Source organism: Heterocephalus glaber, unplaced genomic scaffold (assembly GCF_053883595.1).
Source record: "Heterocephalus glaber isolate CG9 unplaced genomic scaffold, H.glaber_assembly_v1.0 deba00000470, whole genome shotgun sequence".
NCBI classification, from domain to species: Eukaryota; Metazoa; Chordata; class Mammalia; order Rodentia; family Bathyergidae; genus Heterocephalus; species Heterocephalus glaber.
In genome coordinates, this window is record NW_028258145.1 from 18,292,565 (window position 1) to 18,309,612 (window position 17,048).

Here is a 17,048-nt window from a genome sequence, read left to right on the forward strand (position 1 = left end):
TTCAGCTCATAGTCAGCTGGCTCCAAGGCAGAAACATCACAACAGAAGGGCATGGGGGAGGAAAGCTTCTCACTTTGTGGCAGCCAGGAAGCAGAGAGGAGGGGAAGGACCAGAAAGGAGTCAGGGACTAGACAGAATCCCCAAAGATCATGCACCCATGATCCACCCAGACATACCCAGAAATGTGCTTTACTAATCTCCTAGGCATCTCTCAAGCCAATCAAATTGGCAATCAAGATTAACTGTCACAATCTGACCTACCCATAAAATTCTAACAGCTTTAAAACTGACACTGCACAGAGTATTAAATAAACAATTGGGAGATTTCAGTATTAGAAATTATTCTGAATTTCCTATCTGAAAAGTCACAAAGCAATATCATATAGCAAAATCCTTAATATATCTATACCTCGCTGGGGATTTAGCTCAGGGGTTTTGCCACCTGTCTCACAAGTACAAGGTCCCGAGTTTGATCCCTGGTACCAAAAAACCCACAAAAAACAAGAATGGCTTGGAAATATATCTGTACCTCAATTTTCTCTTCCTTCAACTGTGGATAATGCCTTTCTAATATGGGTCCTGTGAGGATAAAATATTATATATGAACACTAAGTATAACGTCTAGTACAAATGGCAGGAGCAGTCATTACTTTCAGTAACATTAGGCACAGTGCATGAGAGTTGGGGTCTAAAGTCCAACTGTTTGACTCATTAGCTGTGTAAACTTGATTGAATTACTCAACTCGATATCTCAAAATATTTCATCATTTGTAAAATAGATTTATAAATTCTACCTACACCATGGATTGTAGTTCATATGAAGGTTAAATGAGTTAATATATATGAAATATTTGGGACCATGTTTGGGATTCACTAAGAGTTGGTGTTGGTAGTACTACGTTGCAATATTCACCTACTGATTATCATAAAGGCTTAGTACCTCACAGTGGATGAATAGAGGCAACCATGGTTCCTTATCAGTGTAACCCAAATTTATATTTCAGTGAACAGAACTAACAAAAGACTTGGACTTTCACAATTGAAATAGTGAGGGGGAGGGGTTACACAGATATGGAGAAAAACCCATCATCTAGTAGGGAGGGAATTATCCAACACCAACAGAGGCTTTTTTTATACCAGCCCCCAAAAGAAACACTTATATATTGCCCAAGTAGTGGTCATCTTGATTCAACTAAGTGTTTAAACTCACAAGATGTTCACAGACTATATTTGGGATCTGTCTACTGAGAAGGACACAGGACAGGAACTACTTCTCTTAATCAGAACATTCCTTCTTTGGAGATTCTTATGGTGGTCTAACAGAGACTATCCTTTCTTCAGGTGACAACTCACTTGCCAGGGGATGGGATCGACATGGGTGGGTGTGGAATCCACTTTGGCTTAAAAGTCTTATTACTCAGGAGAGCCAATATCTCTTGCAATAACTTCATATGCACAGATTTCTGGAACCTTATAAAGAACATGCTCAGAAAGGGTTTCTGCACTCTGGATTCAAAGCTGTGACTCCTTAACAGGTATTTACGATTCACTTTAGTTCCTCCTAAAGAAGATATAATTTACCAGTTGGAGTCATTTTTATCATAAGCAGTGTTACTTAGAAACCATATTACTCTTATTAGGTTGGAGAACAGAGATGCACAGGAGATAAATATCTATATTCCTTTCCATCAATGCTTGCCAGACTCTGCATATTATAAAACACCTATCAAATAATGTAACTTTTATAACTTCAGAGACTTGGTGAAGATATTAATTATAATTTCTTTATATTATATAATAAAAAACTAAAATGCAAAGCATAAAAGATATATTCACTACTCAATCTGATAAAAGTTGTAAATGGAATCTAGCTCATAAGCAACCAAGGCTGTGACCATAACATTTTTGAAGTAATTAACTGGATTTCTAAAGAACTTGGGATGAATTATTCATTCAAATTCTTGGTAGTCACTATTGCTGAAAAAGTTTAATAAAAGTAGGAGGGAGCAAATGACAGATGATCTATTACTCTGTCTCTGACCATTGGAAATTTCCTTTTCCATTAACCAGAATTTGGTAACTTCTCTTGAAACTGTAAGGTAGCTTCACTTTTTCAACTGTAAAACTTGTTAAAGTTGTTTCTTTTATTTCTTCGGATTAAACTTTTATATATCACAATGGTGATGCATTATCTCAAACACAGACAAATGCTATTCTATTTAGCCTAATATTCCTTCCTCCCTTAGATTCAAATTCATAACAGTGACTAAAAATCACCAGAGGAACCTGGTGATTATAAATACCACTTTTCCAAAGCTAAAATTTCACTTTGAATTCCTAATTCTTGTCAGTAGGTGTTAGTATATTTTCTGGCAACATTTGAAATTTTTTCAGTTCATTCCGGTGCTCAAATATCAGTTAAGTACTTCAACTTAAAACTATCTTTCAATTAATATGCAAAGTTTAATCATTTGCAAAATATTTTTTGACTCGTGACAAATTCTTTCTTTGGGTCACCAATGCACTTAAGCATGAAACAACAAACAGTGATGTTCTGCTCATGTTTCTTTTTAAAAAGCTAAAAACAGATGGTTATGTGGTGGTTTGGATTTTATCATAGTCACCACTTTCACAGTATTACTTAATTTGTAATTCATAACTTCAGGGAAATATTTATATAAGGAGTTTCCTCTATGAATAAATAATGTGTTACTTGAATCTCAGGGCTGTCAGAATAAAGTCTAGATGATATTCATTTTTAAGAATATTCCCATAATATTTCATTTTCCTTGAATATTTTATCCTCAAAAGATATTTTTCTCTTCAAAACAAAGTTCTTCCAAATATCTCACTTTGAGGCTTCTAAAAAGTTCTGTTATGTAGCAGTTACTATTTGTAGATTCAGTAGGTTCATTGACATGTGACAAAAAATATTTTGCAGTAAAAGTTTAAAAATATCCTGAATTATGAGAATCTATGTTTTCTAACATGTGGTTTTACTATTAATATTATTCATTTTTCTTTACTTTTCAGGTTCCAAGCACAAAAATTTTTTCACGTAAGTTGGTGACACTGCAATTCTGTAATAGCAATTCATTTGGATGTTAGTATTGGTTGTGTGTTTTTGATCTGACACTAATCTAAAAATAAGATCTTCTTTTATATTTTGTTCTTTCAAGTGATTTTAAAAGATCAAGCCTTTTTCTGGGTGGATGGATATTTTAGGAAAAAGTGTTGATATCACTGATTAATTTGATAGCATTTCCTTACAAATAATATATTTTGGCAAAAGAACAGGTTATGATAGTTTCACAAAACCAAGTTTGAGATAATGCTCATTATATTTCCTAACTTCTAATCTTTTTTTATCACTGTGTTTTGCCTTATAAATCTAGTAATGTTCAGCTTTAATGAAAATGTTTCCAATATGAATAAATGGAAAGATAAATGTTTGTTATAAGTGTTCATTGAGTTGTAGATCTTAATGTTCTCAAAAATTTTAGGTAATTGCATTGAAAATGTTTTAAAGTATTTTTAAAAACCCAAGGATGTGCTAAAGTATTGAGATACAGAGTTTAGGCTGGTTTAAACATATAGTTGTGTTACTTAAAACACTCAGTATCTAGAGCCACTCTGTGTATATTCAGGGCTCCTTCAGGCCATAGATTTTATGGAAACTTTTTAATTTAAAATTAATAAATATATACCATGATATCTTAAAATTAATAACAAGGTTCTCTCTAGTCAGCTGAATGATGTTTAGTGTGAGCTATGTGAGTTAACACCCAGATGGTTCATTTTCTAAGTTTTAATATTATTTTAAAATTAAAGAACTAAAATAACAATTTTAGATGTTGAGAAATGGCAGCATATCATTGGAATCTCAGTCACATAGTTCTGGATCTCTGCATAATTTGTAGATCAAGAATTTCTTGGTCAGAGAGAAGGTAAGCTGGTCCCAGCACCTAGAAGGAAACTCCTCACCTCCATCCAAGGCCCCTAGGGCAGAGAAGCTCAGCCGGTCCCAGAACCTGGAAGGAAGCTCTCCGCCTCCATCCCAGGGTCCTAGGGCAGAGAAGCTCAGCCCATCCCAGAACCCAGAAGAAAGGTCTCCACCTCCATCCCAGGCTCCTAGGGCAGAGAAGGTGAGCCAGTCCCAGCACCCAGAAGGAAGCTCCCCCACTGCCATCCCAAGTTCCTAGGGCAGAGAAGGTGAGCTGCATGGGCACCACAAGCACCCCCTCCCATGGAAATGAGAAGACACGTAAACAAGTCTCAAAAGCAGACTTCCAGATCACCTACAGCAACCCCAAAGAAAAACGAGATGGAACACTCTGATACTCAACCACCTGGACTCTCTGAACTGGCAACAAAAGAGGATCTGGAAAAAATGAAATCAGAAATAATTACTCAGATAACAGCAAAGATTTTGCTCATGGTACAAGACATGATTAATAAATCTAGAGAGGACACAGATAAAAAAATAGAGGATCTGAGGAACATGATAGAATCCCAACATAGGAAACAAATGGAATCCATAAAACAGATGCAAACAGATTTCCAGGAGATTAAAAACTCCATGGAAAGTCTACATAGCAGAATGAAGCAATGTGAGGATAGAATTTCAGATATAGAAGATAAGATTGCAATTAGTGAGGAGGAAAAGAAAAATTGCTTTAAAATTGTAAGGGAACATGAGAAATCAATCCAGCAGCTGCTGCTAGATGATGCAAAGAAAAATAACATAAGACTGATAGGACTCAATGAAGAAAGAGGAGAGAGTGCAGATGACATAAAAAAACTCTCCACAGAAGTGATGGCAGAAAACTTCCCAAGGAAGGGAAAAGAACTTGACATACAGATAAGTGAGGCATATAGGACTCCAACTAGCCTTAATCAAAAAAAATCTACACATAGGCATATAATAGTTAGGATTCCAGAAATCAACAGAAGAACAAAATCCTACAAGCAGTTAGAGAAAAGAAATAAATCACATACAAAGGAAAGCCCATCAGAATCACAGCAGACTTCTCAATGCAAACCCTCAAGGCAAGAAGAGCTTGGAGTGATGTATTTCAAGCCCTAAAGGAAAACAGCCTCCAACCCAGATTGATGTACCCTGCAAAACTATCTTTCAAAATTGATGGAGTAATAAGATACTTTCATAATAAAGAGCACCTCAGGAACTTCATGAATACCAAACCGGCACTCCAAAAACTTTTAGACAATACCCTAAGAAAAGACAACAACCAGCAGAATGAATCCATTGGGTGTGACAAATTAAACGCAAAGGGGGAGAATCCAACAAAAAGAAAAAGTCATGACAAGGCTTTTAAAACTTTTAACTTCATTTCCCTAATGAGTGTATACTTCAATCTTATTATTGTACTGATTAGTATTTTTCTGATTCAAGAGTTGCACACCTTTCCTTGTGCTATACTGGCTATTTATCATCTTCTTAGGTCTACTTTTTAATTGGGTTGTCTATTAATGAGCTCTAAGAATTCTTTATATATTCTGGTCATAGGTTATATGCATTGTAAATAGGGTCTGTTTAAGGACTACTTTTCATTTTAATGATGTCATTTAAAGTTCTAAATTTTGATGGAATCTCATTTATCAATTTTTTTCTTTTATACATCATGTCTTTTGTTTTGTAGGTAGTTCTTGCCTACTCTGAATTCATAAACATTTTCCCTTATAATTTCTTCTTAAAGTTTTATACTTTTAGGGTTTCTTATTTAGGTTCATAGATCCCTTCAAGTTATTTTCATGTATGGAAAAAAAGGGTTGAGGTTAATTTTTTATATACAGATACCGGGTGTTCTAGTGCCATTTGCTGAAAACACTATCTCTTCCTCAGCTCTTGAATTGAGTTTCTATTCTATAAAATGCTAATGTTAAATAATCTTTCAAAACTCAGTGGACCATATATGTGTGGTTCTATTTCTAGATTCTCTGTTTTATTCCAATGATCTATATGTCTTTCCTTACACCAACACTGCCTTGATTACTGTAGCTTTAGAAGTCTTAAAATTAGGTACTAAATGTCTTCCAACACTGTTTTTGTTTTTGTTTTTAACTTTTCTAGGTCCTTTGTACTCCTACATAACTTTTAAAGTTCAATATCCAATTCTTTGTTTATAGCAAGTATACACAGACCTGAATTTTTATATATACCTTGTGTTTTCTAATCCTGCTAAATTCAAGTACAAGTTCTAGGGGCTCCTAGAGATTTCTTAGTATTTTCTCTGTAGATGATCATTTCATCTACATATAAAGATTTTGCTTCTGCCGTGCCAATCCTATCCTAGTTGTGTCATTTTCTTGCCAGACTATTTTGGTTTAGACCTATGTTTCAAAGTCTAATGGACAGATGAAGAGTAGGCATATATGCCCTTGTTCCCCACTTTAGGGAGAAAGCATTTTATCGTCTCCATTCATAGAAGGAGTTTTTGTTGGAAGTATGGAGTACATGTCTTTTATCTGTTGAGAAGGTTCTGTTCTACTTCTAGTCTCCTGATAGCTTTTACCATGAACAGCTCTAGAATTTAGTCCAATACTCTTTCTCCAACAAGTGACAGGATCATATGGCTTTCTCCTTTCCTCTGTTAAAATGATTACTTTTGGGGGTGGATCTTCCAATGCTGAACCAACACTGCCATCCCTATAACAAAACCACTTTCTACCTACTGCCAGATCTGACTTCTAAGAGTTTGTTTTGTTAAACAAATTTCTATCTATGTTCATACGTTTTTCTTCTATTATCTTTATCTAGTTTTAGGAGTAGCACAATGTTGAGTTCCTAAAATGAGGGGAGAAGTGTTCCTTCTTTTTTCTGCTTTAATTGTTTGATATAATTTATCAGTTAAAATGTATATGAGCCTGCTGTTGTCATATAGGTAGGTTTTCAAGCTAGGAATATACTTTCTTTAATAGGTGCTATTCAAATTTTATATTTCCCCCAGAGTTAGTTTCATTAATTTGTCTTCTAATTTACTTCTTAGAAGTTGTCAAATTTATTTTTAAAAAGATTTTCGTAATATCCTTTCTATATTCTTTTAAATTCTGTAAAATCTGTGGTAATGTCTCCTAGATCTTAATATTGTAATTTAAAAAATGTCTACCTGATATTGTGTAACAGGAAGAAAAAGTCTAAAAGAGCAGGGGAATTGTGAGGGGTAGGGGAAGCAAAAAAAGGGAAAGGAAAAAATATGAGAAGAGGAAAAAAATGGAAACAAGGTCTTTGCAAATAGGGAAGGGTGGAGAGGGTGAAGGGAGGGCAGGGGAATGGGGAAAAAAATAAGAACCAAGAGACTCATGTAATGGTACAAGATCCCAATGATGAATGTAACTGTATTTTATACCTAAAATGTACCAATAAAGTTAATGGGGGGAAATAAAGAAGCTATTTGCCAATAAGATGGACAACACAGAAGAAATGGACAGATTCCTAGATACATATGAATTACCAAAGTTGAATGAAGAAGACCTAAATATTCTAAACAACCCAATATCAATCAATGAAATTGAAAACATAATTAGAAACTTACCACCTAAGAAAAGCCCAGGTCCTGATGGCTTCACTGCTGAATTCTACAAGTCATTTAGAGAGGAACTACTGCCACTACTGTTTAAACTCTTTAATGAAATTGAAAGGGAAGCAATACTCCTGAATTCATTCCTGGAAGCAAGCATCACCTTCATCCCCAAAGCAGAGAAAGACCAAACTGAAAAAGAGAACTATAGGCCAATCTCACTAATGAACATGGATGCAAAAATCCTTAATAGGATACTGGCAAATAGAATGCAGAAGATCATCAAGAAGATCATACACCCGGACCAAGTGGGATTCATCCCAGGGACGCACGGAAGGTTCAACTTATGCAAATCAATCATTGCAATACACTATATCAATAGAGCCAAGGACAAAAACCATATGACCATCTCAATAGGTGCAGAAAAAGCATTTGACAAAATCCAACATGCATGTATGATTAAAAACCCTACAACAAATTGGAATAGATGGTCTCTACCTCAATCTGACAAAAGCCATCTCTGAAAAACCAACAGCCAATATCACATTAAATGGTCAAACACTGAAATCCATCACACTCAAATCAGGAACAAGACAAGGATGTCCACTATCACCACTCCTGTTCAATATAGTTTTGGAAACATTAGCCATGGCAATTAGACAAGAGAAAGAAATAAAAGGAATAGAGATAGGAAATGAAGAAGTCAAATTGTCATTATTCGCTGATGACATGATACTCTATATAGAAGACCCCAAGAACACCACCAAAAGTCTTCTAGACTTAGTAACCAAATTCGGTAAAGTAACTGGATACAAGATCAACACACAAAAATCAATAGCTTTCCTCTACAAGAACAACAGACTCACTGAGACAGAAATAGGGCAAATAATTCCTTTCACAATAGCATCCAAAAACCAGAAATACCTAGGAATCAACCTAACAAAAGAAATCAGAGGCCTCTTTTCTGAAAACTATAGCACTCTGAAATGAGAGATTGAAGATGACATCAGAAAATGGAAAGACATCCCCTCCTCCTAGGTAGGAAGGATCAACATAGTGAAAATGGCCATACTTCCAAAACTACTATATAGATTCAATGCAATCCCAATTGAAATCCCAGCAGCACACTTCATGGTCCTTGAGAAAACAATTCAAAAATTCATTTGGAACAAGAGGAGATCCAGAATAGCAAAAGCAATTCTTGGTAACAGAGCCATGGCATGGGGTATCACAACTCCCAAGTTGAGACTATTCTACAAAGGTACTGTGATAAAAACAGCATGGTACTGGCAAAGAAATAGACCTGAGGACTAGTGGAAAAGATTAGAAGATGCAGAAACAACTCCAGACACACTCAGCCACCTCAGCTCCTTCAACAAAGGAGCCAAATGCCCTCACTGGAGGAAAGACAGCCTCTTTAATAAATGGTGCTGGAAAAATTGGGTTTCAACTTGCCAAAGACTAAAAGTAGACCTATATCTCTCACCATGCACTAAGCTAAACCCTAAATGGATTAAAGATGTAAATATTAAAATAGAAATGCTGAATCACCTAGAACAGAGGTTAGGTAGAACTCTTGAAGACATTGGTGTAGGAAAGGATTTTATGAACAAAACCTCAGTTGCCCATGAACTAACATAATCAACAAGTGGGATCTCTTCTTATTGAAAAACTTCTGCACAGCAAGAGAAACCACCAGCAGTGTGAAGGGACAACCCACAATGTGGGAAAAAATTTTCACCTGCTGTTTCTCAGACAAAGGTCTACTATCTGGAATCTATAAAGAACTTAAAAAAATCAAACCTCCGAAATTTAAAGACCCAATCCAAAAAAGGGCATTTGAAATGAACAGACATTTCTCAGATAAAGAAGTAGAAATGGCAGATATACATATGAAAAAATGTTCAACATCACTGGTCATTTGAGAGATGCAAATGAAAACAACATTGAGATTCCATCTCACCCCAGAAAGAATGGCTGCTATCATAAAATCAACCAATAATAAATGCTGGTGGGGCTGTGGGGAAAGAGAACCCTGCTCCACTGCTGGTGGGAGTGTAGACTGGTAGAAGCACTGTCTAAATCAGTAAGGAGATACCTCAAAGAACTAGGACTGGAAGTCCCATTTGACCCCGCTATTCCACTGCTGGGTATCTTCCCCAGAGAATTAAGAGAATCATACCACAGTGATATGTGTGCACCCATGTTCATAGCAGCACAACTTGTAATAGCTAAAATTTGAAAGTAGCCCAATTGCCCATCAACTGGAGAATGGATAGAGAAAATGTGGCTTTTAAAAAAAATGAAATGGAGTACTACTCAGCCATAAAAATGAGAAATTAGAGACATTTATAGCTAAATAGATGCACATTCAAGCGATACTTTTAAGTGAAATTAATAGGACACACATATAGAAATACTGAATAGTTTCTGTAGTGTGAGAAACTGAAAGTGTAAATAAGGACTAAAAGGTGTAATAGATAATGTGAAATAGGAAGAAAAGGGGCAAAGGGGAAGGGGAAGTTGGAGAGGTAGGGAAAGGAAAGAAGGGAATGGAATTATGAGAAAATGAAATAATGGATACAAAGTCTTTGTAAATAGGGAGGGATGGAGGTGTTCAAAGGAGGGTAGGGGAGGGGGAAAAATAAGAACCAAGAGTGATTATGTAAAGGTGCAAATTTCCAGTGATGAATGTCATTATACTGTATACATAAATTGTGCCAATAAAATAAAAAATTTTAAAAATGGCTTTATATTCTATAATATATCAATTCTCTCACCTTAAAAACATCCATCCATTTTTTTCTTCTTTGAAAAAAAATCTCTCTCAATCCTAATTCCCCTTCATCCATCACCCCATTTCTTTTTTCCCTTTGGGATCCAAAAATTAGTATGTCCAAAAACAAATGCCTATTTTCCCTAATAATCTTGGTCCATCCTGTCTTTTGAGTCTCCATTAACAGTGACTCTTCTCTTCTTCTTGTGCAGACAAATAGATCACTGAAGTCATTCTGCTCTCTTTTCTGGTTGTGCACCTCACGTATGGCCCATATGGTGAGCTTTCTTTTCACATTTCCAGAACTAGACCTATTTCCCCACCACCTCACTACTACCTGTCACCTGGTCCACTTTTCACCTGAATAATGAAAGGCTTTAATTGTTCCTGCTGTTGGATTACCTGCTCCCCCAGAGTCTATTATTCCCTGCACAGCAGGCAGAGAAATCTTTTTCAATATGTGATTCAGACTACGACACTCCTCTCCTGGAAATCTTTCAATGGTTCTCCATTTTTTCTCAGAGTAGAAGCTAAAATTCTTGCAGTGGTCAAAAAGGCCCTGTGTGACCTGTCCCCATCTCTCATTGACTCTACTGTAGCAGGACCACCCTATTCTTCACTCTTTGAACATGCCAGACACCCTCCTGCCTCAGGATGTCTGCATTTGGCTTCCAGCTGCCTGGAATGCTCTTCCCTGCACCACCACAGGATTCATGCCTTCTCCTTCAAGTCCTTGTTCAAATACCAGCTTCCCACTTAGGCCCACACAGACCATGCCAGTTAATTCAAAACTTCTCACCCTGCACTCCTGATCCCCTTTACCCTACTCTTTTTCTGTAATACTTGTACATTTTATCAATTAGGTAATTTATTCCTCTCTCTCTCTCTCCCTCCCCCCCTCTCTTTTTTTTTACTGTTTTCTTCTCCTAAGATGTAAACTCCATGAAGGCAGAGATTCTGGTCTGGATGCTTCACTAACTTATCTCTAGCACCTCAAACAGTTCCTGCTACAGAGGGCATCCTCAATAAATGTTGATAAATGATTGATTTTCGTCAGCATCTTTGTTCTTCCTACAAATTCTAGTCCCATTAAGATCTTTCAGGTTTACAATAATCTATCACTTTACATTTTTTAAAAAAGTTTTTTGAGACAAGGTCTCACTAAATAGTTCAGATTGGCCTTGAACTGACTATGTAGCCTGAGCTGGCCTTGAATTCACAGTGATCCTCCTGCCTCAGACTCCTGAGTACTGGGATAACAGGTGTGCACCACCATGCCCGGCTCATTTTATATTTGAATTAAGGATTTTTCCTCTCCCTATATTCAGCATCATCTGGCTTAATCAAACTACAGTGCTTGAGTAAGGAAGAATGAGGGCGGAGAATGGAAAATCAAAGAATTTGATGGCAAAGTTAACCGATTATCATTATCAAGCAAAGACGTTCTAACAAATGCTGTCAGCCAACTAAGCAACAGAGAAAAGTCAATAGGATCTCCAAGTCTTTTAATCAACTGTCATCTGCAGTGCTGAACTTTAAAGCAATCCACAGACTCACAAGGGTGTGACTCTTTCAAATTAAGTCATTGACAAATGTGTGTCAAGCAACAATGGAGAGGAGGCATGTGTGTATGTCTGACTAATTTGTGTTGTCAATCTCATATTATTAAAAAAACTTATTTATACTCTGTAAAGAAAGGGTGAACAAATCACACAACATCTACTATTTACACATTGCCATCTTTTCTTAGCGATCACAAAATATCAAAATGTTTGTAGTACTGATTAAAAATAGATGACATAACATTATATAAACATGTGAAAAGCACAACAGCATATTGCTCTGTAAAACATTTAGTTTTTATAAATAAAGGAAAGACATGTGGAAATAATTAAAATTATTGTGATTAGGATTCATTTATCATTGGATGGTGAAACTATTTTGGTCATAGTTAACATCAATATCATATCAACTATGCATAATTATGGGACAAGGATCCAGAGGCAGAGAGAGGGCAGGGAGGAGAGGGGAAAGGGTAGGAAAAAAATGAAGATTGTTAAGTACATGTACATATCCCCTAAGGTGAACATAAACATTATGTACTACAAATATGTACTAAAAAAAAATTGAAAAAATAAATTTAAAAACTACAGATAATATTTGCAATCTTATTTGTAATTTTCAGTGTTAAATAGATTGCTGCATAAATGAGAACTCACTTTATATTATATGTATCATACTCAATGGAAGACTTCGGCACTGCAGGAATCATATAAAGAAATCCAAGATTTTCATTTTCACGTACGATTTTAATGATTTGCAAGGGATCACGGATGCTGGCTTTAACAACTTCTTCCCGGTCATGGAAAATGTACTTAGGGTAGGTTGAAGATCTCATCCCGAAGAGACCTCTTCTTCCAATACCCATACGTGGAAGTTTAGGAGGAGAAGGAGAGAACACCTCAACAGAGGGGCGATGGATCTAAACAAAACCAATTTTTAACACATGAGTTTTTGAGCAAAAAAAGGGGAGGGGATAAAATATTATTTTCAAAGGCAAGCATTTTGAAACTGAAAAACATTCAAACTGTTGCTAGGGAGTGATGTTCCTTCTCAGTGCTCTCTACCCAGATGCCCAAATCCTTCCCACAAGTGGGTAGCAGCATCAGGTCCCATGGCCCCCTCTCCTTTACCTCCATGGTTTTACACCCCACTGCTAGGAGCTCTCTGGTGTTCACAGGAGCTCACCACTCTCCTTGCTCAGTTGCTCGGCATCTATTCTATCTGTGGACTCTCCTCTCAGCCTCTTCCCTGTTCTCATCACCTTGTTGCTTTTCAGTGAGTGAAATCTTGGGCACTTGGTATCATAAACTTTACTTCTCCATGAGTGTGAGAGGTGTGTACAATGAGTATTGGGAATTCTTGGGAATGGCCTTTGAGAAGCATACATTGTATTAACTAATAAGCATCTGTTCTGTAGATCAGTGTTCTGTGCATGTGAATTCCTTGGGGGTCTTACTAAAATGCAGATTCTGATTCAGTACTGTGGGGTGGAGTCTGAGACTCCACATTTTGACCCTGCTCACAGGAGATGTGGACCCTGGTGGCTCAGGGTCCTCATTGGAAGCACCAGGCTGGGTCCTACCCTCGCCATGCTCACACATTAGGGCTTCACTGTCTGTCCCTTCAGTGACAGACATACCCTTTTGTTCATCCCCCAAAACATGGGGGTAGCATCACTCACATGCTTTCCTTCTGCAGAGGTTAGTCACCTCATTTGAGGACATCTGCCACGACCTGCAAAGGCCATCACCTTGTCTCTGGTAGGGCAGGGTTAACTACCTAAAGATAACAGTCACTACACTGGGCTTGCTTTGTTGAGTAACTAATGCAGATATATAAGTGATTTCTTTAGTGTCTGTTGCAGAGCTAATAGAGGCTGCTGTTTCTACAAGAGATTTATTATTATGAGCTCGGTGGAACAACTTTCGCAGAAAGTCTGTATTCACAAATATTGTTATTCTCCAGTTCTGATAAAATATATCCCACTGAGTAGCAGTTTGAGAGAAACCCAGCAAGTTCAGAGATTAAGGAAATATATCTTTTACTCAAAAGTTGTCATGGGTGCAGTACTGGTACTATTCTGTGATTTGAAAGAACAGGCCAAACCTGATATTCAAAATGTGGAAAAATCCATGTGGTCTTCTCTCAATGTTGCAACAAGGGTTACAGTAAAGTTCAACATTTTTACTATTTTAACAGAAAATATATTTATTTTCTTTATTATATCTTTTATAAAGTTTTATTGCATTGTAAGTGAAAGACTTCTTCAGTCATAGGGCTAAACACTGTCATAAGAGCACTTATTTCTAATTATGTAACTCAGTGGGAAGATGTGATCAGTTTAGTAGTTACATGTTCAGAGTTGGGATGAGGAATAAAGGAAGCATTTATTCATATTCTGTAGATCAGGCATAGTGATTCTTGCTGATGGATACCTGGTCCAACTTTGTAAGTCAGTATTTTCCTTAATTACTAGTCTTTCTTTCCTTTCTTCCTCTCTCCTTCACTTTCTTCCTCCCTTCCTTCCTTTGCTTCCTTCTTCTCTTCCTTCTCTCCCTTCCTTCTTTTCCTTCCTTTCCTCCCTTTCTTCTCTTTCTTCCTTCCTTCTCCTTTCCTTTCTTCCTCCCTTCCTGTCTCCCTTTCTCAGACAATTCACATTTCCATTTTAAAATCATTCTGAGAAATGAGTGCCCAAGAAGTTACCCTGTTCTCAGAATAAATAACCTTTTCCTTTTATATGGAATATCCCACTTTCCCCCCACATTTCCCTTTAACCTTTAACTCTTGACTGAGTTCTTCACTGGAGTGACAGTTAATACCAGGACCCATGGCCCATAACCTAACATTCCTTTTCAGCTCTCTCTTTCACCCTACATGGCTATTTCTTTAAGCTTAAGGTCTTGAAGTCCGTTTTGTGCCCAATGAATTAGCTTATGAGCAATTAAATCTCTTTGATCCTGAGCTCTCTCCTCTTCACAGAACCTGCATTAGCTGAAGTTATATAATTGATATAATTTCTCATCTGACTTCAGTTTCTCAGGATGATTTCACCCAAAACTATAGCAAACTGGCTATAGTTTTTCTTCTCTTTAAGCCCCAACTCTTCCAACTTAACTATTGCATTAACTTTCTACTCATTCCTCTGAGCTTAGTGAATCCCAAGGGTGTCTCTTCCTCTGTTAACTGACCCCTTGGCCACAGATGTAAGGGTCCACTCCATTTGGTTCTTCACCATACCTTAACTGAACAGAGAGTTATTACTACACCTGTCTGTGGTTGAGTATTCATTTTCCCACCTCCAGACTCTGAAATCCTCAAGGACAGAGCCAGTCCTCAACTGTGCCTGAAAGCAAACTAGCATTCAAATATTAAATGAGCAGCAAAGGGGCCTTTAATCAAAAGCCCAGAGAAATCTTGGCTGTCTTGGTATCTTTCCTTTAGGTGTACCCTTCACATTTTCTCCCACATTTTCTTTTTCTTTCTTTAATTACCCACAGATAACCTTTAAAAGCCAAACTCCAGTGATTCTCCCCTAAGCTACTATTCATTTATGTCCTGGAAGACAACTTTACTGCTCTACAGTTCTCATCAGCTACAAAAGTTCTTTTGAGCTGACTTGGTCTACTTTATTGCTTCTCACCAAAGTCTTCAGAGATTTTTGTTTTTGGTAAAAAATGATGAAAAAAATTGAAAATAATTATATAACATTCAATATGTTGTTACGTCTTTTTTCCCCCGTACCAGAGATCAAACTCAGGACCTTGTACTGGCAAGGCAGGCCACAGTGCCACTGAGCTAAATCCCCAGTCCTTACATCTTCTTTGAACATGGAAGAGAAAGTCATAAGACACATATGCTAAAAGCTTCCTTTATGATTTTCTTTTACTGTGCAAGCTTTCCTTAAATGGGAAGAACTGAGAGATAATCTCCCCTATGCAACCTTTTAGAAAGTGATTTTGCTACTATTCTCAGGAGTTTTAAAAGCATATTAGCAGTGTTATTGAAAAAAATATTAAATTAAGAGGATCACTTAGGTATTTTAATATTACACCATACCTTCTTTTTTTCCATACCATCTTCAGGCTCCAGTGGAGTAAGTGATCTGATAGAACCTCTTTCTGCTATAAGGATTCCACAAGTCATTAACTGAATGCGGTTCTGCTCATGTATGTATTCTGGCTGCTTATGATCTTGGTAGATTTTTAGCACTGGCTTTGGGAATAGAGAAACAGGTTAAATTTTTTAACAGTGTGAACTTGCCTGATTTTTCATAACCTTTGGGCTATTGCCCTGTTAGAAATTGATCTTCTCTCTGGAATAATTTCCTATCAAAGCCACAGTTCTACCAGCACTACTACTGTTGTCTATCCCTGATCTATTGCTTAAAACTTTTCTGCATAGTTTCCACTGATTTGGTACTTTAATTTACCATCAATACTTCTAGGAGGAAGGTTATCACAGAAAAGCTCAAGAGCCATGAAATCACCTGCTTCCCACTTGTCCATGACAAACCCCACTGCTCATTGCCACTCTATGACAAGAAGGAATAATCTGTGTGCCAAAGAAATGGAAGTCACCAGAGCCTTGAGAATGGGGAACCCCAACTTTTCTAACAGATGCTTAGTGGAAAGTATGGGAAAAAACAGAATAGCACTGGAAACAGGTATGAGTTATTCAAATTCCAATTCACAGGTTACTGAGGTAGACTGAAGATATCAGAGTAGCCTGGGTCTTATAAGCTCTCAAAACTAGCTAAAGAAACATCCTAGTTCCATATGGGAAAGTAGCTTCAGGGAATGGAATACTAACTGTGGGAGACAGACACAATGAGGGTGCAGAAAAGAGAAATTCCACATGAATGTGGGCAAAGAGATCCCAGGAAGCAAAGCTATCTTTCTAATCCACTGGTGAAAAAAAGATGAGGAAGTTCTGGAGTTTGAAAACTATTTAGACACTCTCCCCCCCTCCAAAGAGTACTGTAAAATTAATATCACTTTACAGATGTGTTGTAGCAGTGAGCAACAGAAAAGGCCCATAATTAGCTCTTACATTGAATTTATCTTAAGAAAAAGAAGAAAATAAAGAACAGAACAATAGCCTTATATATACTAGAAAAGTACTGAACTGACATGTTTACAAACACTAAGGCAAAAGAACTATAATTCAAAATG

The 17,048-nt window shown here is 36.9% G+C and overlaps 1 protein-coding gene across 5 annotated transcripts in view; it reads right to left on the bottom strand.

The window, feature by feature from the left end:
• Positions 1–17,048, bottom strand: part of Dnah6 (dynein axonemal heavy chain 6) — a 243,015-nt gene that overhangs the window by 210,184 nt on the left and 15,783 nt on the right. For 4 of the 5 annotated variants that reach the window (XM_087204322.1, XM_021258241.2, XM_087204320.1 and 1 more), the window contains exons 3-4: positions 15,934–16,089; positions 12,534–12,796 (exon numbers count right to left, since the gene is read on the bottom strand). In XM_087204322.1, coding sequence (XP_087060448.1) covers positions 12,534–12,796; positions 15,934–16,089 — 419 coding nt within the window. Of the gene's footprint in view, positions 1–12,533; positions 12,797–15,933; positions 16,090–17,048 lie in introns of those variants that run through there. The other variant, XM_087204323.1, reaches the window with a different exon arrangement.